Raw genomic sequence first — 24,908 nt, forward strand, 5'->3', positions numbered from 1 at the left:
ATGATGTGATAGGATGATTATGATAATGGTGATTATGATAATGGGGTGCCAGGAGAGGTCTTAAATCTAAACTTAACCTAAATTCCAGACTATGGACGAACACAGGAATAATCCCCTAACCGGGAATCGAACCCGGGACCACATGAACTATAGCCAGAAGCTCTGACCACTAGACCATGAGGCTGGTCATGATAGTGTATGAATACATGCAGGTTTTAAGGTTTCATAGTGCATGGAAATCCGAGCTCTAGTAATCACAAAATGATGTGAGAAGGAACATTTTTGGAATGGAAAATTTTCTGCCTGACAGAATTGTTGCTTTCTTTGCTCTCTTGCTTACAACCTCGAGAACTACACATTGCTCACTTAGCATTCTCATTAGTCGCTAAACTTATCAAACGGGAGTCGTAAGTATTTGAGTGGTTTATGATTGTCTCAGAAAACTGTTTCATGTGGTTAATTTCCAGATGAAATTTATTTGTAAGTCCTCATGCATTTTGAATTATGCTTGTACTGTTTTCGTGTAGGCCTAATTGTGTAGGCTAATGCAAAAAATAGGCTTATATTGTGTAAATGGTAGCTATTTGAGCAACAATTAGTTTATCTACTGGTCAGGAGAAGAGGTGCGTGATAATTTGATAATTATATCAGTATAATTATTATGAAACTTAGCAAAATCAATTACTAAAAATAGTTAATAAGAAGAAAATTTATAATTATGTCAGTATACTTAAAAAACTTGGCAAAATCAATAAGCTAAAAAAAATTGCATAATGGAAAAATGTTTAGGAAAATGTCAGATTCGAGCAAAGCAGTGGTCAGCTGGAAGATGTAGATAATGAAAAACAGCAACCATATGAGCCTACAATTCCGTATCATTTTGAAAAAAAAAAACTACCTCAAAAGGATTAATATCTGTGGCATGTTAGTCAGAGCTAGAGACACAATACTGAAATGCCTGGTTAAGATTTGGAAACTTTTCCAGAATCTGAAAACTATAGCTATGTTAGCCATGAAGTGGTCGCTCCAAATTTATGACAATCACTGTAATTAAATTTAAAATCGTAAGATGAAGATTACATTTGTAAAGTTTCTCTCAACCCATAAGCAGTGCTGACTAGATCAGATGCTATGGACAGTACTCTATAACAGAGTCGCCAGTATGAAAGGATGATTCCAAGCCGTTGGCATGAGACGAACTCGATGGCTCAGTGGTAGAGCGCCTGACTGGAGAACAGGAAGTCGCAGGTTCGATTCCTGCTCGAGCTTGTGAAATTTTTCTTTCATACCATGGCATGATTGTGACTATAATAGCATTTAAATTCATTAATATGTCACATCAACGGACGTGTATACGTCACCAAACATCGTAAGATGAAGATTACATTTTTTTTTTCCCCCCGAGCACTTTTTTCAATTGTCAAATATTTGAGTTAGTTTACTTGTGATTTTTAGTTTCATATTTTAAATATAAATTAATTAATTGATTAACTAGCGGACTTACTCGTGTTAATTATGCAAGTCTGTGCGGCTTACAGCTGTTTCGGTGCTAAGGATGGTGTGATGAAGCACCGAAACAGCTGTAAGCCACACAGACTTACATAATTAACACGAGTAAGTCCGCTGGTTCATCAATTACTTATATTCAAGTGTTAAAAGTAGTGTACGCAAGATTCAAAATGGATAAATTAATTTGTAGTATTTTACCAAATTTGTCAGAATACATGTATGTGCATATATGAAATTGTGTTCCTTGTTACTATTATTATTTGTCTTTATAGGGAGCCTACAATGGTAGGAAGTGTTAAATAAATTAGTTTTTTTTTATAATTTATTGTAGGTACCGGTAACAGTAAAATCAGTTACTTAAAAATTGCTCAATAACGGGAATTTTCAAGAAAATGTATAATAAATATCAGTACAAAACTTAGAAAATCAATCGGGGGGGGGGGGGGGGAAAGCCAAAGGAAAAAAAATACAAAAACGACACCTTAGGCCTACTCCTGTACTAGTTGGATGGTAGTTCACCTCTATTGAAGCATGTAGATGTGAGACCAGCAGTCTACTTTTAAACCTTGGTCCTCTGTGTGCTCTTGCACAAAGGATTTGTTTTAATCTACTACTGCTGCTGCTGCTACGACGACCACCACCACCACCACTACCACCACATAACTGTTATGTAATAATGTATGTAAGTGTTGGGTCTTAATGTAGAGATCCTTTAAAAGCATTCAGAATTTATGATGTATTGATACTGATAACAGTGTAAACACGAAATGAAAATGTAAGAACACACTAAATTGCTCGAACTTCTCACACTATAATTTTATCCACCATAAATATCCCTAAATCAGCTGAAATGAAACATTAAAACAGTCAAAATACTCATTCTACTGAGCTAAGTTTGGGTCAAAGGATTTTTTAAAAAGTTGCGTATTGTGGTCTATTTTAAAACATTTTCTTAGTATTAGCATGAACTGAGCAATGGAAACCTTAATAAAGATAGACCTTTCGTAACATGTTGTTGACCATTCTGTTTTGCAGCAGCGATGAAGAGGCATGTCCACATGATCTAAGCGTGTTGGACTTCCTGCACTTGGACGATCTGCTGGAGGAACCCAACAGAACGAATCTGGAGTACCTGTGGCCCTGCGAGGTCCGAGCCTATTGGCTGGAGCTACACAACCTCATCGCTCTGCTGCGCTTCCTGCTAAGCTATGTTACCGTGCTTATTATCGTGCTAGGTGAGTGCTCCTTTGTAAATCGAAAGTGTATTCTGTGAGTTTGTGATAGAAAAACTATTAGGCGGCATTTCTCCAAATAACTCTCTTTCTCTTGAAATTCTCATTGTACCACTGCGAGTTTTAACATATCACCTTACCGGTTCTGTTTAATCTCATTAGTGTACAGAAATAATCAAATAACGTAATGTCTCACTTGTACACAAAACTCAACCTTCATAAAATTTTGAAAGTTTTTTTGTCAGGAAAAGGATTGCTGAAATTTATATTTTTCGTATGCAGCTCGAGACTGCTTGTTGCTTCGCTATGCTTCTGGCTGTCGACCATCTCTAACTCCAAAAATTTGTATTATAGTAAATGTCAGCTCTATTACCAGCATGACTATTAATTGAAGGGTTTCGCAGACAACTATCATCTAAGACCGGCAAAGAAATAACATCTATACCCTACAGTGGTACTATTTTTACATTACCTGCAATTTTAAATGCTATTATTAAATTGCGAAATTGTTAGGGATATAGAACTGATATCGTCAAGCAAGCTGGTCAGTCTGCGACTAAAGAAGGAAAGGTTGTTACGCTAAATTAATATAAAGCACCACTTAAACACTATAAAAAATGCTAAAAATTGGAAGTGAAATATTAATTCACCATGGTGGTTTTCATTTTCACAATTTCAGTGCGCTTTAACAGCTGGACTAGACTAGACTAGAAAACTGAAGAAGGTGGAAACAAGCCGAAACTAGTTAAAATAAAGTTATAGATAAAATTAAGGTAAAATGCCGTAATACAGTACTTCCAATTAACAAAGGAAAGTTAAAAAAGTTGTTTACTTAACAAATTTAACAATTTGTTATTGATTCACTTCACAACACTAAATACCTATTTAAAAATAGTAAAAGTGTAAAAACCTCAGAACTTCAAAAAACTTTACTATGTGAAATTTGTTGAAAAATGTAATACACATTAATATGCTGTACGCCATTTACTCTATCCTTAAGCAGTTGAACTATTGCTTGTTGTCTATGTCTTCCTGATTGCTTTGTTGCTACAGGTGCGGATAGTGTCTGGGTGTGATGATGAGAGTAAGTGGGGTAATAGATATGGTAATGGGAGGATGTGGGGATGCCTATGTAACTTTTAACCAATCATTAAACATACCTTAACAATTCAGGAGAAATGTGAAATTAAGGGCCCATCAGTTGAATCTCATAATGGAAAGAGCCGCTAAACAAAATACAAAGGCTCGCATATTTTTTTTCTAATTTATGCAGTATCCCTGCTTTCTTCTCTCGATCTCCACATAGTCTGTGTTAGATTAATGTGTTTCAAAGACAATTCCATGAGCTGGGGCAACAAGATGGAGTTTTAAAATAAGAACAGTAAATGTTGTTCATGAGAAGGAGCCATTGCTAGAATATTTTTTTAACCATATATCTGAAACGTCTAACTACATCACAATAAATGAGGCAAGCACCCTGGTGCGTACTCTTGAAGATCCTGAATTCAATTTCTAGCTCAGTTTTTTCATTTATTGATGTATCATATAGATATATTATACAACCAACTACAACATCGCCAGTTAGATATTTCTAAGGTTCAAATCAGCATATAAAAAATTATATTATGGTTTATTTAACGACAGTCGCAACTGCAGGGGTTATATCAGCGTCGCCAGTGTGCCGGAATTTTGTCCCGCAGGATTCTTTTAAATGCCAGTAAATCTACTGACATGAGCCTGTCTCATTTAAACACACTTAAATGCCATCGACCTGGGCCGGGATCGAACCCGCAACCGTCTATGCTACTGAAGCCGACTCTGCATATCAATATTTGTTAATGCCATACAGACAATATAGAACAGTGCACAGTTGAGCAGCGAGATCTGTGAAAATGAAAACCCTAAAAAGCGTCGTAAGATCGAAGGAATTCAGACAAGGGTTGTGGCTGCCAAGAAAATGTGAGACCTCATTATCACACATCTGTGTCAAGAAAAATTTGAATGCTACAAAAGCTCATTTCCTGAAAATGACCTAAATGTATGTGTGAAGCTTTTTCCAATGTTCGATAAAGACAAACTAAAAGCGGAACTCACTGTGTTGTATCAGAGACAAAAATTCAGAAATATCAGTGACGCAGTCAAGCTCTTGCAGTTTCTTCTATCTGAGAACTTGCAGGCCTTATTTTCAGAAGTTGTGAAACTACTACACATAGCTATCAACATACCAATGACAACTTCCGAACCAGAACGTTCCTTTTCGTGTTTGAAGAGAGTAAAATCCTATCTTAGATATACGATGAGAGAAGAGAGACTGACCGCATTAGCTATGTTTTCCATTGTAAAGACTATGTTAAACGACATACCGTATCGGATTTTAATAAGAAGATGATTCAAAAGTTTGCAACCTACAAGACAAGGTGCATGGAACTAATCTTTTAAATAAGGTAAGTTGCATGGTTTATTTTTGTATGCAGCCTCTCCCTGAATTCAATACCCACGAGCCTATAAGTCTAAACACCATGAGATTGATCTGTTTTCCAAACGTTATATTTCTTCAGACATATTTACAGAATGGAAGTAGTCCAAAGAAAACAACTCCCAAATGGAAAGCTACCATTACATCTTCTCCTAGAACTATAAAATGCTTATAAAATGCTCATCAGGAAGCTTTACTAACCTCAGATCTTTTGTTAAGTTTAACATGACCATTAGCATTTTGTAAACCATAATGAACTAAGTACCGTACGTAACTTTGCTCATATGTAGAGCAAGATTCTATAATCTACTTTGTTATGCTAGAGACATGTTATTTTTTTTACTGAGTTTACTAATATGTTAATTGAGGTTATTTCATTAATATAGAGAACTATGTATGTAACTGTTCATTTTTAAATTCTTTCAATGTTAGTTCATGAAAATGCATATAACCTAAGTTGCAAACAAGGAAGAATAGTGATTATAATTCAAGAATTAATCCTCTATAGTAGGCCTACACAATTGAAGAGTAGTAGTTGTAGTTGTTGTTTAGTCAACTGTCCGGAAACAGGTTTGTCCTCATAAGCGACACCAATAAGGCATCACTCATGAGGCAACTAAGCCAGAAGATGTTGTCCCAAAACTCTGTCCATTTGGTCATTTTTATTCTTTGTACACATATACTTTGTATGATTTTCTTTTTAGGTCTCTATTATATATTTTAAGCTTCTTTTTTTCCAAGACACTGCCAATCCTTGTCTAAAAGTTTGTATTATTGTGCATGTAACTTGAAAACTCGCTCAGTCCGTAGACCGGTGGATAAAACAACTAGTCCAGGCCCAGTCCTTTCATAAAAATGGATGGAACGCGTGTTGGGATCACACTCTTCAATTCCAGAAACTACAAAGTCTAACATCATGAGAGTTTTGGCTGATTTTTCAGGTATCGGTAGATGCTATTAAATTATTACATGTCATTTTTCACATCCATTTTCCACTCAAGTCATCATTTTTAAATAAATGAATAACCTTGCAGAAAATAAATGGGAATAATATGAAATCTTATTTTACAGTTTTACAGTAAAGAAAGGTCAGAACCTGCGACAGCTGAGGATATGGCAGAGGTATTAGATACAGTATGATTAAAAATGTGGGGATGTGATCAAAAAGTGCAAGTAAAGTGGAACTGTAAAAGATCGAGAAGTATAGGGAAGAGAGGAAGTGTGAAATTAGATGTTTAGAGATAAAATATAAGTATTTATAGTAAGTGAGAATAGTGAGAAAGGATTAAGTGTTTGGAATAGTGAGAAAGTGAAAGTGAGCGCAGAAAGGAAAGAGTGAAAATAATGAAAAGGGGTTAAGAGAAGTGAACAAGTGACAGCATAAACGTTGGAACAGTAAATGAATATAAGAGAAAGATAGGAGAAAAGGTCAAAGAACAAATAGGACAAATAATTCAATATGATAATTTATAGAGAAAAAGTGAAATTGAGATTTTAGTGAATAGTAGTTAGAGAGAGGAAAAAGGGGGTTTGAAAGTGGTATATAATATTAGATATATTAGGATTAATGAATAAATAGAGAATAGCAAATGAAATGTAGGAGAAATATTGAAGGGAAGATTAGACCAAGTAATAAAAAGGTAAATAGGAGTATTTGTGTAGACGTGTACTGCAAATAATGTGTTAGTGTAATAATATGTTAATAGTGGCACTGGATACAGAGAAATGTGAGGTACACCATTACATATAAATAAGTGCTGTGATGAAATATATCATATATTATCATATATCAATTTGGCTTTCGGAAGAACCAGACAATAAACGATGCTCTCTTTTCCTTCATTGAAAATCTTCTCGAAGCAAAAGATAAGAAAGAAAATAGTCTTGAGATCTATAAAGAATTATAGATCTCAGTAAAGCCTTTGACATGGTAAACCATGATTTATTAATAACTAAATTAGAGTCCTATGGTATAAGAGGCCTAGCAGGTAATTGGTTTAAATCATATCTTGACAGTCGAAAACAATTTGTAGAAATAAACACAATACGTTCGACTTCCACCTCTATGAAGCACGGTGTTCCGCAGGGCTCAGTTCTTGGACCGGTACTTTTTTTTATTATATATAAATGATCTCCCAGATCATATACTTTTTGCTAAGACGGTTTTGTTTGCTGATGATACAAATATGCTATTTAACTCTAACAATAAAAATGAGTTGCTAAGTACAGTCAATCAGAGCAATGGCCACTTCCAAAACTGGCTTCAGCAAAATAAGTTACAACTGAAAATTAGTAAGACTGTTTACATACTCTTTAACAATAGCAGCGATCAAAATTCTACTCCTATCAAAATAAATGATAAAGACATAATGGAAGTTAAAAATACAAAATTTCTAGGCATCTGGATCGACTCTGCTTTAACCTGGAACTATCTTGATGAAATACCGGATGCACTAATAAAATCTTGCATGCCAAATATAATTAAACCAATTGTTGATATATGTAACTGTTCTATAACTAAAGGTATCTTCCCAAATGTATTCAAAGTAGCTAAAATTATTCCAATACATAAGAAGGGCGATAAATCAAAAGTAAATAATTACAGACCAATATCCCTACTATCATCCTTCTCAAAAATCCTAGAAAAAGTAATATATAATAGAATGATGTTTTTTCTCGAAAATCATAATGTCTTTTGTAACTCACAGTTTGGTTTTCGAAAAATGAAATCCATTAATAATACCTTATTCTCCTTCATTAATAGTATATTACAAGCAAAAGACAATAGAGACCAAATACTAGGGCAATTCCTTGATCTTTCCAAAGCATTCGACACTGTGAATCATGATATCCTAATAAGAAAACTCAATAATTATGGAATAAGAGGTTTAGCAAATGATTGGTTCATATCGTACTTAAGTAATCGAAAACAGATTGTCCAAATAAATTCAGTCAACTCAGCTCCAGCTTCTATCAAAACTGGTGTTCCGCAAGGCTCAGTACTGGATCCAATATTATTTCTGCTATATGTTAATGATTTACCAATAAATATATCCCACTCAGAAACAGTGCTTTTTGCGGATGATACAAATATGATTTTCAAAAGTAGAAATGAGAATATCCTACAGAATAACATAAATGAAGCTAATAATCAATTAAAAGAGTGGCTAATACATAACAGACTTAATCTAAACATCGACAAAACAGTTTTTATTAATTTTAATCGAAATAAAACGCATAAAAACTTGCAAATATATATTGACAATCAGAATATAAAAGAAGTTGAGTGCACAAAATTCTTGGGAGTATGAATTGACTCGAATTTGTCCTGGACTAAACACGTAAGCTTTCTCTCTGGAAAACTGTGCAAATTATGTTATGCTTTTAGAATTCTTACGAAAAGCATATCTCTTCCAACCTTGAAAGTAGTCTACTATGCCCATGTACATTCCATTCTTTCATATGGTGTAATGCTTTGGGGCATGTCCTCTGAAGCTATGAAAATATTTAAACTTCAAAAGAAAATAATAAAACAAGTTCCTATATGCATTCCAAGCAAAGAAATTTTTCAAGAATTAAATATTTTACCACTCCCCTGCATCTACATCCTAGAAACTGTTTGCTTTATACATAAGAATCTTAACTATTTTAAAAGGAACTCTGAAACTCACAACCATAACACAAGAACTGCCAACAATTTGCATATAAACTGTCATAATACTACCAAAAGTCTCAACAGTACTTCTCATACAGGTACAGTATCTCATTATATAACAAGATACCAGGGGATATTAAACACTTAAATTATGAAGGTTTCAAAACCAGGGTAAAAACTATTCTGCTCCAGTCCATGCCGTTCAAAATCACTGATTTCTTGCATTAAAGCTATAAAGCAAAATACCTACCTTCATTACTGGTGCACATAATTTTTTCTCCAAACAATATTAATAATAATGTAGGACTATCTCGTTTTTACCTATCTCTATTAATGTATTTATTTAATGTCTTGTAAACGGAAAATGTATTATATATATTGTTATTTATTGTGGCTTTGGTAGTTTTACTATTCATTGGAAAACTTAAGAGTGTTAAAATTAAATTCATACTAGAAATTAATTAAATTCATACTAGAAATCTTATTTGTGTGTGTATGTGTGTGTCTGTATGTGTATTTTGTGTGTTTGTATCTAATGACGAACCTATAATCTGTAATAGATTGTACAGGGAATGAATAAATACAATACAATACAATCATGTTGAGAAAACTATAGAAAAATTGAACCGCTAGGTATATGCTTTCAGAATATTAAACAAAACAACCTCTAATAAAGTTCTCAGATCTATGTATTTTAGCTTTGTACATTCCCAGATTCAGTATGGCATACCATTATGGGGCGCAACAAGCAAAATTACGGAAATTTTTAAGCTACAGAAGAAAATTATAAAAATTATGAAACAAGCACCTATAAGGTCGCAAAGTAAAGAAATTTTTAGGGAACTCAAAATTCTGCCAGTACCTTGTATATACATTCTAGAAACAGTGTCTTTAATTCATAAAAACAAAGAAAAATTCAAATTGAATTCAGACTACCACATGTATCAAACAAGAATATCAAGTCATATCCATCTATCCACTCATAGAATAACCACAAGTCTTAAAAGTATTTTACATAGAGGCATACATATGTATAATAAAATTTCAAGCTCCATAATAAGTAGTAAACAAAAGAAGTTTAAAAGCATGGTCAACAGGTTGTTGCTGCATCATATGCCATATACTGTAGAGGAATTTATGTCTTTAGACCTTGCAGAAAGTGCCTACTAATGTGTAATTGTATCATGTCAGCAGATGTCCTGCAATAACAAAGCTACAAATTCATAAATATGTCCATAGTATAATCAGAAACTAGATTAAGACTTAGAAATAAGATTGACGAAGCCATGATTTGTAAAGATCTTTATGGTGAATAAACTAATACTGCTGCTGCTGCTGCTGCTGCTGCTGCTGCTGCTGCTGCTGCTACTACTGCTACTACTGCTACTACTGCTACTACTGCTACTACTACTACTACTACTACTACTACTACTACTACTACTACTACTACTACTACTACTACTATCATATATCATATATCATACACATATCACATATATCGTATATCATATACTGGTATCGTATCATACCTATATCATTTTACAGTTTTAATTTATGAATTACAAAAAAAAAAAAAATGCAGTTTCTTCAAAAATATTACATTTATCGGAAAAATCGCAATATAGCGAACGTCAGTAGGGGAAGTTATCCCCACTCACATGAAATGTTCATTCGACACAACACTCACCTATCACACAGCGTGTCTGGTGAGCTAGTAGGGGAAAAGTGGAATGGGTCGTGGGCGGAGCTTCTACGTTCGCTATATTGCGATTTGCCCCATTTATCTTCTATGAAAGGAACTACAATGATTATAAACACTGACAAAACACTTACAGGTAGGTAGGCCTACTTATAAAAATTGATAAATACAGATAACAAAAATAGAGAGAGAGGGTGGGGAGGGGGAGAGGAGATTTTTTAATGGTGAACAAATACTATTTAATTGACATATTTCAAACATTTTTACCTGCGTATAATGCTGGGTACAGTACCGGTACTCTTTTAACACAAAGAAATTAAGCTGGAATTTTGTTGCTGTTTTACCATTATAATCGCTATAGTTACGCAAACCAAAATAGCCTTTAGCCTATTCGAACATAAATAGAATAGTACTGATTAAAACTATGTCCTGTTCTCGTTTTCAACAGGCCTGATAATGAACACGGTGGCATTCATAGTGTTGAGTGCTGCTCCAGTGAATGCCTCAAGTATGTCAGTGTACTTAAGAGTGTTGGCTCTCACTGACAATGGAGTACTACTTTTCAATTTTGCAGTTGGTGTATTACGATCTCACAGTACACAAGTCAACAGGCTGTATATGGTGAGTAGAACTGTATAGTGAATTGCTGTGTGGAGATGAGACTTGGTTTAGAATACGAAATAATTTACGAGTTCTTCCAGAGTAGAAGATCACTGTATTCTATCTTTCGTTAGAGGCCTATATTAGATAATTAAAGGTACAAATGAATGTTAACATGCCAGTTATTCATTATTATGTTAATTATTTTCCTACGTCAGCAGATGTCATAATCATTATAGGACAAAAATTTAATTATTAAACAATATTTATACTTCATAACAAACACAACACTTCTACAATGTTTTATGCAGGGATCTGTGAATTTAACAAAGATGATTGATTCTATGTTAGGTTCTTGACTAAAAGTAGGTAATTCATTCTAACTTCAGATTTGTTTTATTATAAAATGTATTTACAAACGTTACGTGAAATTCATATGCTGGTATATTCCATTACATACAGGGTGAATCTTCTCATCCTGCGGATTGGTAACTAAGCAAACCTGCATTTTACAGACGATGCAAAATGCAGGTGCTCACATCGCATTCACCAGCCCGTCTGATAAGGCTACGCTGTTGACCTGTGTTAATGTGCTGTGATAGCTCAACAGTTAACATGCTGGATTGTCCAGGTTCAAATCACGGCTCTGGATACATACTTTTTTGTTGTAATCTACTTGTGTTTCGAGAATGTTCTAAAAGGCATGTTTTCTGTCCGAATGCGTAGAACATTCTAGACACTGAATTTGCCTATAAATAGGTGGTGCCAGCCGCTTGTGCTCAGTGCGGTACGTAGCAGTCAATTCGGCCGAAAATTATACGATGCAGGGGACTGTGTTTACGGTATAGTCTGTAAAAAGTCGGTACTGCATAATTTCTCATCTGCAGGATGAAAAGATCACCCGGTATAATCTCTCTTCAAATAATTTCTAAACTCATTCATTCACTGACTCAATCAATCACTTCATTCATGATCTGTAAGATCTGAGGTTCCATTCAATTCATATCAGTTTGCCAACAATTTTATTCTTTATTGCCTTCCTCTCACATATTTGATTTTTAATATAAAACAAAATTAGAATTGATTGCCAAAGATGGTGAAATTTTAGAATGGTGTGTAAAATATGTAATTCTTAAGAAATTTATGTAACCAATATCAGTGGTGTTTCGTTTTTTTTTTTTTTCTGAGGGACTTTTGGGGAATGGAGTTTACCTCCCAAAAGCGACCCCCTTCGCAAGTTCTTAATTTCTTTGAAGCATCTCTGATTCGACCATGCTTTTTTATCTTATTTTCGTTTCTTTGTTTTGCAAGTTCGAATTTGTTCTGCATCAGGGACATTCCCCTCTTTCCCCTGCACTCTTCACTTGTATTAGGCACTTTTGAGAACTAAAACAGAAACAGAATGCCCAGAATAATAAGACTATGAATCGAAAGGTTACAAATGAAAGGAAGGTATTTGAAAAGACTGCTGGATGAGTCCATTCCAGGCCAATAAGGCGAAATTCATCATCATCATCATCATCATCATCATCATATCAATATTATCGTCATGACCGTCATTGTCATTACTCATTATCATTATTATGATTCAATACTTTGAAAGTTACAGTGTACTCTAACTCTGTCTAAATGTAACATGTAACAAATATATTTATGCATGATTTTAAAGTTCCTATTAAGAAAGACATATAATAAGCATTGTTTTTATGTACTTACTCAACGAAATTTTCTTAGTTGCTTTCTTATTTAGGGCTATCAGCAATCTAGTGTGATACTTAAATATCGCAAATCACAAATAAATTATTATTATTATTATTATTATTATTATTATTATTATTATTATTATTATTATTATTATTATTATTATTATTACTGTACCGGTATATGCAGTAGTTGAACTTAAAGGAAGAAGTTTGAAAATATTTTAATATAAGAAATCTAAATTATTGGTACCCAGATCTTACAATATGATATCTAATGAACTACCGTATCTTAGGGTGGTATGTTAAATCTTCTAAGTTTGCCTTATTATTACTTACACATATATTAAGTATCGGTATGTTAATATTCAGATTTATCCATGTTATTGCCCCACAAAAGTTTAAAGGGTTGAACTGAAGATAGTTGTTCGAATTTCAGGAGAATCCATGGCTGTGTGGAATGCACAAAGTAATGATAGAAATGTTCTTTCTTCTGTCCACTTGGATGGTTGTAACATTGACGTTAGAGAGACTGATGGTGGTCTGGTGTCCATTTCGACTTGGGTCTCGCTTGAATGCACGCTCAGCAAGTATTGTTGTGTTCATCCTGAGTGGAACTCTCCTTCCAGTCGGTCTCACCAAGTTGCAGTATGCTGGTGAGTCATTTGCTTCCTCGTTTAATTTCAGATATCACTCTTGATAATTTTAATATGAGCGGAAACTCCGAACATAAAGAGACATAATGAACAAATCTCTGAAAATCGTTATGTGCTTTCTAAAATTATTGACTGCATTAATTTTTGCTATATATTCGAACTAACACTTTGGGACCATGATGAAAGTGCAGACTCGAATAATCCAGATGTTTTTAAACTCCTCAACTTCTCTGCAGAGTTAGATGTTTCTTTAAGGGACCTTTTTTTTTTCTAGGTGGTTATTTAAAATGACGCTGTATCAACTACTGGATTATTTAGTGTCGATGGAATTAGTGATAGAGAGATGGCTTTGGCGAGATTAGGCCGAGGACTCTCTATAGATTACCTGACATTCGCCTTACGTTGTGGAAAATCTCTGTAAAAACCCAATCAGTCAATTAGCCCAAGCGAGAATCGAACCCACTCCCGAGCGCAACTCCGAATCAGAAGGCAAGCACCTCTGCCTACTGAGCTACGCCGGTAGCTGGAGACCACCTTACCAGTGCTACTGTGTTCAAAGGGACCTGTGAGGAAATACAAAATGACTTACTACAGTGTATGCTTACAGTATGTCAGAACTATTAAACAAGAAATCTCACATGCAGAGTTTGTTTCAGTAATAGCAGATGAAACGGCTGACATTTCATCTGCATTCCAATTAGTTGTGTTCAGATATGTGTTAAACAATGGATAATCACTTGAACGAATCTGGGAATTTTGCAACCTTTCTAGATGTGATTCTGCATTAATTGTTCGATGTATTCAAAATGTCTCGAAAAAGTAGTTGTTAACTCAGACAAATTGGTTTCTCAGAGCATGATTGTGCTAATGTTATGAGTGGTTAAGCAATAAACTCTGTTTATTCTTCGTACAATGAAACATTAAATTAAAAACATAATGAACTTTTCTAGCAAAACACCTATTAATAAGGGATATGTATAATAGTCTGAGAGTTAGTGTGCTGGCTCTCTCTTTGAGAGAGGACTTTTTCGTAAATTGTTTTTTAATCATGATTAAACTTCTGACTGGAACACTGAACATGAACAGGTTTCGAAGTGGACAGCTCCTTTGAGTATCAGGCCTGTGACTTCGGGACGCCTAAGGAGTGGGACGAGTTCATGTATGTGTACATCGCCATGACGACATGGGTGCCGCTGTTCTTCATCATACTCAGCAACGTGTTCCTGCTGGCTCAGCTACGTCACTCTGCAGAAACACGTTCTACTATGACAGGTACTACATTCATGTTAGGGAATAGGCAAAGGACTGTAACATACATAAAGTCCAGTAATATGAGAATCTTACCTTCGATTATACCTACTTTCATTTGAAAGATTGGAGAATGCTAGGTTTGCAGTGAAAAACCTGCCCTTGGGCAGAATGTGTGTGCGTGTACGTGTGTGCATGTGCTTAGTAACATAATTACCCTTGCAGTCTGTAGCGAAATTGAGGAGCTGTGAAATAAAACTCGTTAAATACACTTCCAATCATAATAGATTTTGAAACAGATTCATTCATACTCTTGGAAGGCCCGTACATAGCTATTTCATTAACTTCTGAATATTTTTTTTTCCGAATAGACTTTATAGCCGGATATAGAACCCTTCCCAGAATATGGATTCATTTCAAATTCGGTTACGATTGGAGGTGGACTTAATGGGTTTTGATTCAGACTCAAATGATCTTTAAAAGATGCATGCCTAGCACCTCTCTTGACAAGTGCTTTAGATCATCAAACTCGTTAGAAAATCGAACTTTTTTTTCCTCCATGCTTAACAGTATATATATATATATATATATATATATATATATATATATATATATATATATATATATATATATTTTTTTTTTTTTTCCTATATTACCGGTACACTTTACCATAGTCAGCCACAGGAACTCCCTTTGGGTTCCCTCCCTCCCCCAAAGAAATGGCTCTGCTCGGAAACTTAACAAATAGAGGGAATTTACAATTTACAAATTATCAAAGAGTTTCATAATTGAGTAACTACTGTTACTGATTACTTACTTACTTACTTACTTACAAATGGCCTTTAAGAAACCCGCAGGTTCAATGCCGCCCTCACATAAGCCCACCATCTGTCCCTATCCTGTGCAAGATTAATCCAGTCTCTATCATCATATCCCACCTCCCTCAAATCCATTTTAATATTATCCTCCCATCTACGTTTCGGCCTCCCCAAAGGTCTTTTTCCCTCCGATCTCCTAACTAACACTATATGAATGTATGAATGTATATATTTGTCTTTAAGCAATATACCTTTCGGTGAGGCGGCACTTCACAATATTAGCATACAGTGCCGTCTCACCGTTTTACACGCCTCTCGTACAAGTCAATTAGGACATTACTTTGTTAAAATTTCTTATTGCAATTCTTCCACTAGTCTTTTTTTGTCTGTCATCAATTCTTCCCCTGTTTTACTCCTAACTCATCATTATACCAAAAGTACTGTAACCCCCTCCTGTATGACACATTTCCCCTCACTCTACATCTCTAATTATTTGCTCTTTTCACTACTCACTTTTCCACATTGCTACTTTTTAGATCTTAGTTTTCTTTTCTCACGATTTATTTCCCCTCCACACCATTTCCTTAAGTCACACTGTTTTTTCACCTTGTTTTCCCCTCTTCCTTCATCACTGCTCCCTGAACTATCTCCTACTTGCGTTACTCTGCTTCTCGTCAGCCTCGATTTAGATCTTAGTTCCTTCACCCGCTTCGGAATTGCTCCCATCTGATGTCCACTATTTCCATTCGCTTGCATTGAGGTCTTGTTCTGCTGAGCTTGTGGAATGCCAGTTCGCGTCACTCCTATTTCTTCATCAGTTGACGTCACTAACTGCTTTCCGGAAATCGTCACTGAGTTTGACAAGTTTGCATTTTTCTCGCGTACACTCACCATACTTGTGTCACTAACCTCGCCTTTAGCTACGATATTCTTGATTTTTTGTTTCAAAATTTTTCTGTTCCTTTCCTTTTCTTCTGAGCCTACGATCGGTTCCTTTAATGTTACTAAGCACTCCTCTACACTAAAAACCAAATTGTTAATCTTAATTTTGTCTTTGATGAGTTTCGCGAATTGTCCATTATTACGTGCTGCTTTAAGAAACGGGATTAGAACTCTTCTTCTACTTCTCACTTCGTAGCTCCAGTCGTCATCTATTCTGATCGTTGTGTTCCCTAGCATCCTTCTATTCTTCGTAATCCTCTCCTTCGTAACCAAACTCTTAAATTTTACTAATATTGGCCTAGCATGTTCCGAATTTTGTATTTGCTTTTTTCCTATTCTAAATGCTTCCTGTACTTGTCCATCGCTCACGTCCATACCAAAACACTCCCAACACACTCCTAATATCTTCTCATATGTATCGATACTCTGTTCTCTATCTTTTTCTTCTATACCGAAAAATAACAAGTTTTTTCTCCTCTTTTCCTCTTCAAATTGATCCCATTTGCTTTTCATAATTTCGTTTTCCAGTTGAATTTCTTCCATCCTCTTCCTTAGCTCTGCCATGCTCTCCTTCATTTCCATCAGGTCTTGTTTCACTGTACTGCCCTCCATTTCACTGTTACGCATACTTATTCACCGGTTTAACACAGGTCAACGCCTCTACTACACGTTACTATCTCCTGACTTGCACAAAGCGAACCGACTTCCTCTGCAACTTGCTTAAGACTGACTAACACTATATGCATTTCTGAATTCGCCCATATGTGTCACTGTTACTGGTTACAGATTTTAATAAAAATTAATAAAATTAATGTTCGATAAATTTAGAAAAGTAATCTTATGTTGGCATTTAATACCGTACAGCAACTGTACCCACAGGCTTTCCAGTCAATAAACAATATTAAAAAAATTAATTATTGTTATGGTCTGTAATTTTCACTATGGTACCGGTAACTGTTATTCTTTCTTGCATAATAATGTGACTTCCATAAAGTATTAGGGAGGCTATAATTAATGTAAAATTCATCTACTAGAAAATATGTGGGTTGACCACCTTGAAGAAAATCTTGCGGGAATTCATGCATGTAATCATTTGTGTTAATCATAACACGGTCTTATATTTTCGAAAAATGATAATAATGAAATAGAAGTCCTTTCCTAAGAATGTCACTTCTTTCAATTTAATTTATCTTTGAAAATAGAATGTTAGAGAACTAATATTTACATCGCAATGTCTTAAACAAAGTTATACTAGTGCCGGTACACCTATTACATTAGTTGATAAGTGAAACTGGTAAATCTGTACAGAAATGAAGGTCATACTAATAGCTCTTTAATAACTTCGGAAGGCACTAAGCTCACTAACCTCCGCTTTGCCTCTGATAACGCCCTCCTCTCTTCCATTTTATACTATAAAGGCTGTCGACGTCACATTTAGGCTACTATGGCAGCAACTACAGCAATGAGTTCCAAGCTGTTTCCTTTGTGCTGCACAAAAGAAACTTGTTTATATATTTACTGTTAAAAAGAATGTCAGAACACTTTCGTAATGATTGTGTTGTGTTCATATATTTTTATTATTTTTATTTGGTTGTTGTTACTTCGAGAAACCAGACCTCCCTTGCTTCCTCTGATGATGTGCTACTGTGTTGTATGGCTTGTGAAGTGAAAATCAGTGAGGGAAGTGAGACAGTGTGCGCCAGTATGGAATACTGCCACTGGTTTCTGTGGCCAGAAAACATACCGTTAGTGAAAAATGTCATACCATCACTGTAAAAATGTGATCCATAAAAATTTGTTTATACATTCTTTCATAGCAAAGAGTACTATCTGTATGCTTCGTAGATCTAAACCACAGCCTTCTGGAATTATATTCAACGTGTATTTAGACACGTTTATTTGATAAATCAACCCCTGGAATGCTTAACAACTGTAGTATTCAACGAGCTAGAATTAAGAATACTTCTAGCTCGTTGGTAGTATTTCAAGTGTAGAAGGTTGTGGTCTGTAGCTTGTAGTGACCATTGTTGCCAGTTTAATAACTGAATCATCAGATCTTATTCTTTTAAAATATTTGTCAGTGACACATATCGTTACTTATCTATTATTTAAATAGGGTTACATAAGTACTATTTTAAGTACTGTACCAGTACCGGTACCTATTTGTTAGTGGTAGAAATAAAGTTTTAATTGTTAACACTAAAGGAAATAAATTAATTTTACACCACTGTTTAGCGATTTTCCGTAAAAGCAGTATTGGTATTGTTTGGGCCTCAAGTCAGAAGGTAAATTTCTGCTTCAGCATACTCTTGTAAGATAATTTTTGTTGTTGTTGCACTTTTTATTAATAATTAAGTAAGGCACTTTAAAGCCTTAACATTATTTTAAATGATAAGTCTCAATGGACATTGCAAAATAATCTAGTAAATAACTGAAATAACTTGAAATTATTTTATTAAGAAATTTAGTGTGTTGCGTAAGCTTCAAAGATTCGCATTATTGACTGAACGAAATAATTGATGTATATATCATGTAGGTACGTGTATATTGTAAGGGAAGGGTACGCCTTTTTAAATCGAGGTATGCCAGGGGAAAATCTTGAGGTAGCATACCACCTCTGGTTTTTTTCCCCCACTTCCCTCACTGGTGAAAATTAATCCAATAATAATGTAGTTCAACTTTTATTAGTTTCTGAAGCAAGAAGTTGAGAAATATGATGAATTTGTAAAGACTTTGAAACGTTTTTTAAAGGAAATTGAACTACTAATAAGTTTTGGCTCTGTTGTCTGTGAGCAGCTGGCTGCAGAGACACTGTTGACAGTGGTTCTGTAAGGACACATAAAACAACGCGGACACTGCTGCTCATTTCTGCGATGTATGTTGTTCTGTTGCTGCCTCTTGCTATTGTGGAGACGATAGAGTTATACTGGGTTGTTGTTCTGCAGAGATATCCAGAGCCTGACAGGCAACTCTATATTGAATGGTAAGCTCTCTGTCTCTATTATTTTGTTTTGTTCTTCGTTTTTCTCCTTTTTCTGTAGTTTCATCTCTTCCACATTCTCCTCTTATGTCAAAGATTGTTACTTTATATTGTCCTTTCTTTCCTCTTATTTCAGTTTCTCTATTTCCTCTTCTTCGTTTTGTTATATTTCTGCTTCTTCTGTTTGTTCCCCCTCTTCATCTGTCGCCTCCTTTTCGCTTCCTCATTCACCCCTTCCATTTTTTTTTCCTTTTCTTCTCGTACTCCTTTCTGTTTATACAGTTTCTAGCCGTTGTTTAGAGTTGTTCATAATTTTGTCATTTGTCCCGTTTGCTTTTGCTTCTATCTTGTATAGTAATTGAAGGAGAGAGAATGATACAATCCTAAGCTACAAAGAATAATTTTCACAGGAAAATGTACAGTATTAAAAGTTTAGAGTTCATTAGGTGTGGTATCATAATTTCTCCAGCCTATACTTGCGACATTTGTTGAATACCAGTAAATTTTATAATGCGGTATTTTAGAAGTAGCTGTCTCATATATATAAGAAATGAACTTGCATAAAATTCTGTTTTTATTAAAAATGTGACTTTGGTCTATACCAGTATTATTCGCACTTTATTTTCGAGGACTGTATCTTGAATGAAGAAAATTTATTTATTCATTGACAATGTTCAATCATTCTTTCTAATTTCATAATACAGTAGAATCCCTCTTATCCGGCACCAAAGGGACCAGGCTAGTTCCGGATACGAGATTTTGCCAGATAATTGAATAAATACCGGTATATACGAAAAAAAAAAAGTTCGTCTTTTATGGTGCCAAATGTTGAAACTCCAGCCATGTAAAGCTTATTTCTCTTTCACTTGCTCATAACTGAATACACATAAAAATTGTGTGGATTTTTTTTTAATTAAAACGCATCACACAACACAAATAATACTTCGGAATATGTATGATAAGACTTTCTTGTGTTAAATTTTAACGTACCTTGTTTACATGTTTCGACCTATTTATGGGTCATCTTCAGAACTGGTCGTTGTTGGTCTTGGCACCACTTGTTTTTTCCTGTGAGGGTGCGTTCGTAGTGTAGACACAAGAAAGTCTTATCATACATATTCAGAAGTGATACAGTGTTAAAAGTTGTGTAATCAAGATGTAAAAATAATACACTAATTTTAGGTTCAAATATATGCTGAAAACAAAAGTTCGTGTGAAATTTCTAATGTGCCAATACTGACAGCCCGAACATAAATAAAAAACATAAAAACTGTGTGGATTTTCTTTATTAAAACACATAACACAACACAAATAATACACTAATTTTAGGTTCGAATATTCACTGAAAATGAAAGTTCGTGCAGACTTCCTAATGTGACAAAATTGATAGCCCAGACTGTGGCAATGTGGCAGATTTAAACTTTTTTTTTTTGCCCAGCCAAAAGTGCCGTTGTTTTGGTATTGCTGGTTATTTAGGTGCTGGTTACCAGGAATTTTACTGTACCGGTACCTTTTAAAAATCGTTATATTGAGATAATTATGTTGGTATATTTTTTGTAGGGTTTATATCTTGGTAAATCTAATTTCGTATTTTAGATAAAATGATAAAGATGGAAGTCTGTAACACGTGAGTGCGCTAAGTTAGCATTGTAATTTAGCACCTTAATATATGGGACAAGCTGTATGAACTATTTTAAAAGTATTTTATTTGCCAGTGCTTGTATATCTCTGTACATATTATTTGTTTGAACAGTTCTCTAATCTTTTCACGAATTTCAGTTTTTGTTGCACATATGGTCAAACTTACGAAGTTGCCATTGTTTTACAGGTTGAGGCAGAAGATTCTTCTGAAAAGATGGCGTGGTTTCTGCTTTGCTCTTTACCAATGGAATTTTGCAATAAATTTCCTACTTTATTGTCTCTCCGGGAAGAAGTTCAGAAATGAAGTATTTGTACGACTGCATCACTGCTGTTTTTTTGGTCACTCCTATAACAGATGTTCTGTGTTGAAGCAGCGTTCGCTGAACACAGCACTGAAACTGGTTGACCAGCATCACACCCCTCCCACAATAGTTATATCCCACAGCTCTCTCAGCCTCTGCAACGAACCATCTCCAGAGGATGTCATATGAGTCGAGAGGAGTTCAAAAATGGGCATTGGTTAGTTATTGCTAGAAAGCAAACCAGGGATAGCCACATTCAAGATGATGACCTAATGCTTTAAGGTCAAAGCCAGGAATGACTTCCATCAAGTCATTCAGTCACCGATACACAAGAAAGATGATGAAAACTTTCTATCTGATGGTTGATATGAATTGAAAGAAGCCATATGAGGGGCACAATTCTAAAATCGTTGAAAAATCCATCAGACGTTACAATCGGTGAATACTCACTAGGTTATTGATTGTTCTGATACATTTGCAATGCCTGTTCACTTACGTATGTTACAGCATGTTTATTATCAGAACAATAGTTTTAAGTGGATTACCGTACTAAAAAATGCAAGAAAATGTACACTTTGATCATTTAGAAACTCTTCATGTATTACACTTACATCTGTAGCTGTTTCTGTTGTTAATCCAAAAATCTCAAAAATGCTTCAGAATATGGCACTGAAATTGTCAAATAGGAAACACATCATGTTGGATGCTAAGCATTGTTTCTGGTCAAAGATCCGTCGTTCATTTAAGATTTGATGGACAATGAAAGCATTTTCTGATTATTTTATTGATTGAAGCACAATGCATCAAATAAATCTATAACAACGAAAAATGCCTAAAATATTAACTGTCGAAATTAACAGGAAGAATATATTGAAGAATAAATTCAAACCGCTTTCTATGATGTACACACAATGAGGGAAATGAGATGGTATGAAATACCACCACTAGTGTCTATGGCCAGAAGACATACTGCTAGTGAAAAATGACATACCATCATGAAAAAAATGTGATCAGTAAAAATTGGTTTCTACATTTCTTCACAACAAAGAGTACAGTACTATCTGTTTGCTTCATAAATCTAAACTACAGCCTTCAGGAACTGTATTCAACATGTATTTAGACACGTTTATTTTGATAAGTCAACCCCTGAAATGTTTACAGTGGTAGTATTTAAATTATTGAAGGCTATGGTAAGTCGCAATGGACATTGAAAAATAATCTAGCAAATAACTGAAGTAACTTGAAATTATTTTATTAAGGAATTTAATATCTTGATTCAGGTCCAAAGTAAACAGTAAAATAACTGTATTCTAATCCTTTATGTAAATGACGTTACATAGCTTACACTATGTTTTAATATATTTCCAGAAAGAGCTTTAAGGATCAAGAAAAATGATTAATTGTGTTTGCATTATCGATGTTTGAATTCGCAACTAACTTATGTAAATATGCTTGATGACTGGCAAGACTGAAATTGTGTCTCATTATTATATGTATTGCCCGTATAGAAAATAAGAGTTACATTACTGTAATATTAACTGTTACATTTTTTATTTTATTTCACAGAATATTATTAACCTTCCATTTAAAAGATTTATATTGACACTGGTACGTGACAGGCTACCAGCTGAAATATCACGAGTGGAATTACAGCTAAAGTAAGTTTTCTATTATCACTTAACCCAGCATTGTCAGACAGAAACTAAACGGAGTGGAGCGCTCCACTATAACTCATTGCGTGCTCTGATATTTCCACAGACATAAGCAAGCTCCAACTGCACTCTCTAGCTCCACAACCGGTTTTGGAGCTTACAACTCTGACACTACCGGTACTGACTTAACCTCTCAACCCGGTAGGTAGTTAAAGGTCCCAGTACTAAACCACAGTCTAGTATATACAGTCACGAAGCTTGAGTTGTGAGGGTGCTAGGAGCAATAGACTGTGCCGGTACTATTTCGCATTGTCTATAATGAGGCGATATTAGCGATCCTAGTGGTTAGCAACTATCTATGGATGCATATTTACTACGTATTGACTGCATATACTAGACTGTGACTAAACGCTGAAGCAATACATATTTAAATCTTCTAGTAGAATTAAATTTGCATGACGTCACTTTTTATTTCTACTTTCGAAATGGTTAAACATAATACAACCATATGGCAGCAAAAACCGGACTCTCTGCAATACACTCGAAAAAAACCGCATGAAAATATCTCCAATAGATTACGAACTGTAGTCTGTTTTGTACAATCGTATATTAAGAGTACACAAATGTACATACAACTGCTATAGAACTACCCTAGAGAGCTGCGTACACGCATACAGAAAACCGGCCTGAGGAGTTAAGAATCTCTGTGGAAGTCATCCAGTCCTCAACAGATGTTAGTTAATTGGTTTCAAATACTTGAATATTAAATCATTCAGTTATTTCAGCTGACTTTAGTGTAATCTCATGTAATCTCTTTCACCTCTTTTTTCGCCATGCCAGATCGTATAGTAAACTCTACTGTAAATTTTGTGTTTCAGTTCATATTCATATCTTTTTTGTGATATAGAAGTCCTCTGCAGGCAGGAGGCAGGTATACAGACATTGTTCCATAAAGTCGCGCACACATGTAGCAAACAAACAACGAACAAATGCAGTCATTCACTGAATTCGGAACATGTGGATGGTCCAGCGAAGGCAAACTGATCGTTTGATTTGGCATATGCTGTGGACGGAATTCGTCACTTGTTCGTAGTTTGTTGTAGCAGTAGATCTCAATAACTTCACCAACCGGTACTATTATGTTAAAATTGGAGTGGACTAAAGAAATTTAAATCAACCCATCCAGGGCTGTATTTGCACATGAGTCAACATAAGCTGTGACCCTGGGTGGCAAATTTTTGGGATTAGTACCGTAGTACTCGAGCTGTGAAAATTTGAGAAATTTTGGACACACGCACACTTATGATGAACATTTTACATTAATTTTTATATATCCGAACAATAGGCATTTTTATATTATGTCCGAACAATATGTCATTAATTAACTAATAAGTAAGAGGAAGTAAGTTTGTCTGATTACAACTCCAATTAAGGCTTTATTTCACACTGTGTCGCATAGTTAAAGGTCTTAAGTCGCTTAATTTTTACATGGCAGCTCATGGCATCTCAAAGCAAAATAATACCTGTTCTCTGCAATAATTGGCAACTTATTGGTTAAATACCTGCAATTTAAAGAGTTCGCTTGTTTAGAAAAATTAATTATTCGACATTAAAGAATTTAGGCCTATTTATTATCAATATTTTTCTTCTTCCATTGTTGATATCTATCCTTTACAATAAATTTCAAAATCATTTCATTATTGATTAACGCTTTGAACTTCGAACTGTGTCCAACACTTATCATTGCATTTCATTGTTGTGACAAATACGTATGTATTACCGTATTATTATTATTATT

At 34.7% G+C, this 24,908-nt stretch overlaps 1 protein-coding gene and 1 non-coding gene across 5 annotated transcripts in view; both read left to right on the plus strand.

Annotated features, from left to right (window-relative positions):
• LOC138696473 (B1 bradykinin receptor-like) overlaps positions 1-23,002 on the plus strand; it is a 36,872-nt gene extending 13,870 nt beyond the window's left edge. For 3 of the 4 annotated variants that reach the window (XM_069821481.1, XM_069821483.1, XM_069821484.1), the window contains 6 exons: positions 2,545-2,744; positions 11,020-11,192; positions 13,311-13,527; positions 14,614-14,799; positions 19,332-19,518; positions 21,344-23,002. In XM_069821481.1, the coding sequence (XP_069677582.1) occupies positions 2,545-2,744; positions 11,020-11,192; positions 13,311-13,527; positions 14,614-14,799; positions 19,332-19,518; positions 21,344-21,647 (1,267 nt within the window). In that variant the 3' untranslated portion in view covers positions 21,648-23,002. The remainder of the gene's footprint in view (positions 1-2,544; positions 2,745-11,019; positions 11,193-13,310; positions 13,528-14,613; positions 14,800-19,331; positions 19,519-21,343) is intronic. The other variant, XM_069821485.1, reaches the window with a different exon arrangement.
• Positions 1,198-1,269, plus strand: TRNAS-GGA (transfer RNA serine (anticodon GGA)). The gene has a single exon. It is a non-coding gene; the product is annotated as a tRNA-Ser (tRNA).
• Positions 23,003-24,908: the final 1,906 nt, after the last annotated feature.

This window comes from Periplaneta americana, chromosome 3 (genome assembly GCF_040183065.1).
Source record: "Periplaneta americana isolate PAMFEO1 chromosome 3, P.americana_PAMFEO1_priV1, whole genome shotgun sequence".
Taxonomy (NCBI): Eukaryota; Metazoa; Arthropoda; class Insecta; order Blattodea; family Blattidae; genus Periplaneta; species Periplaneta americana.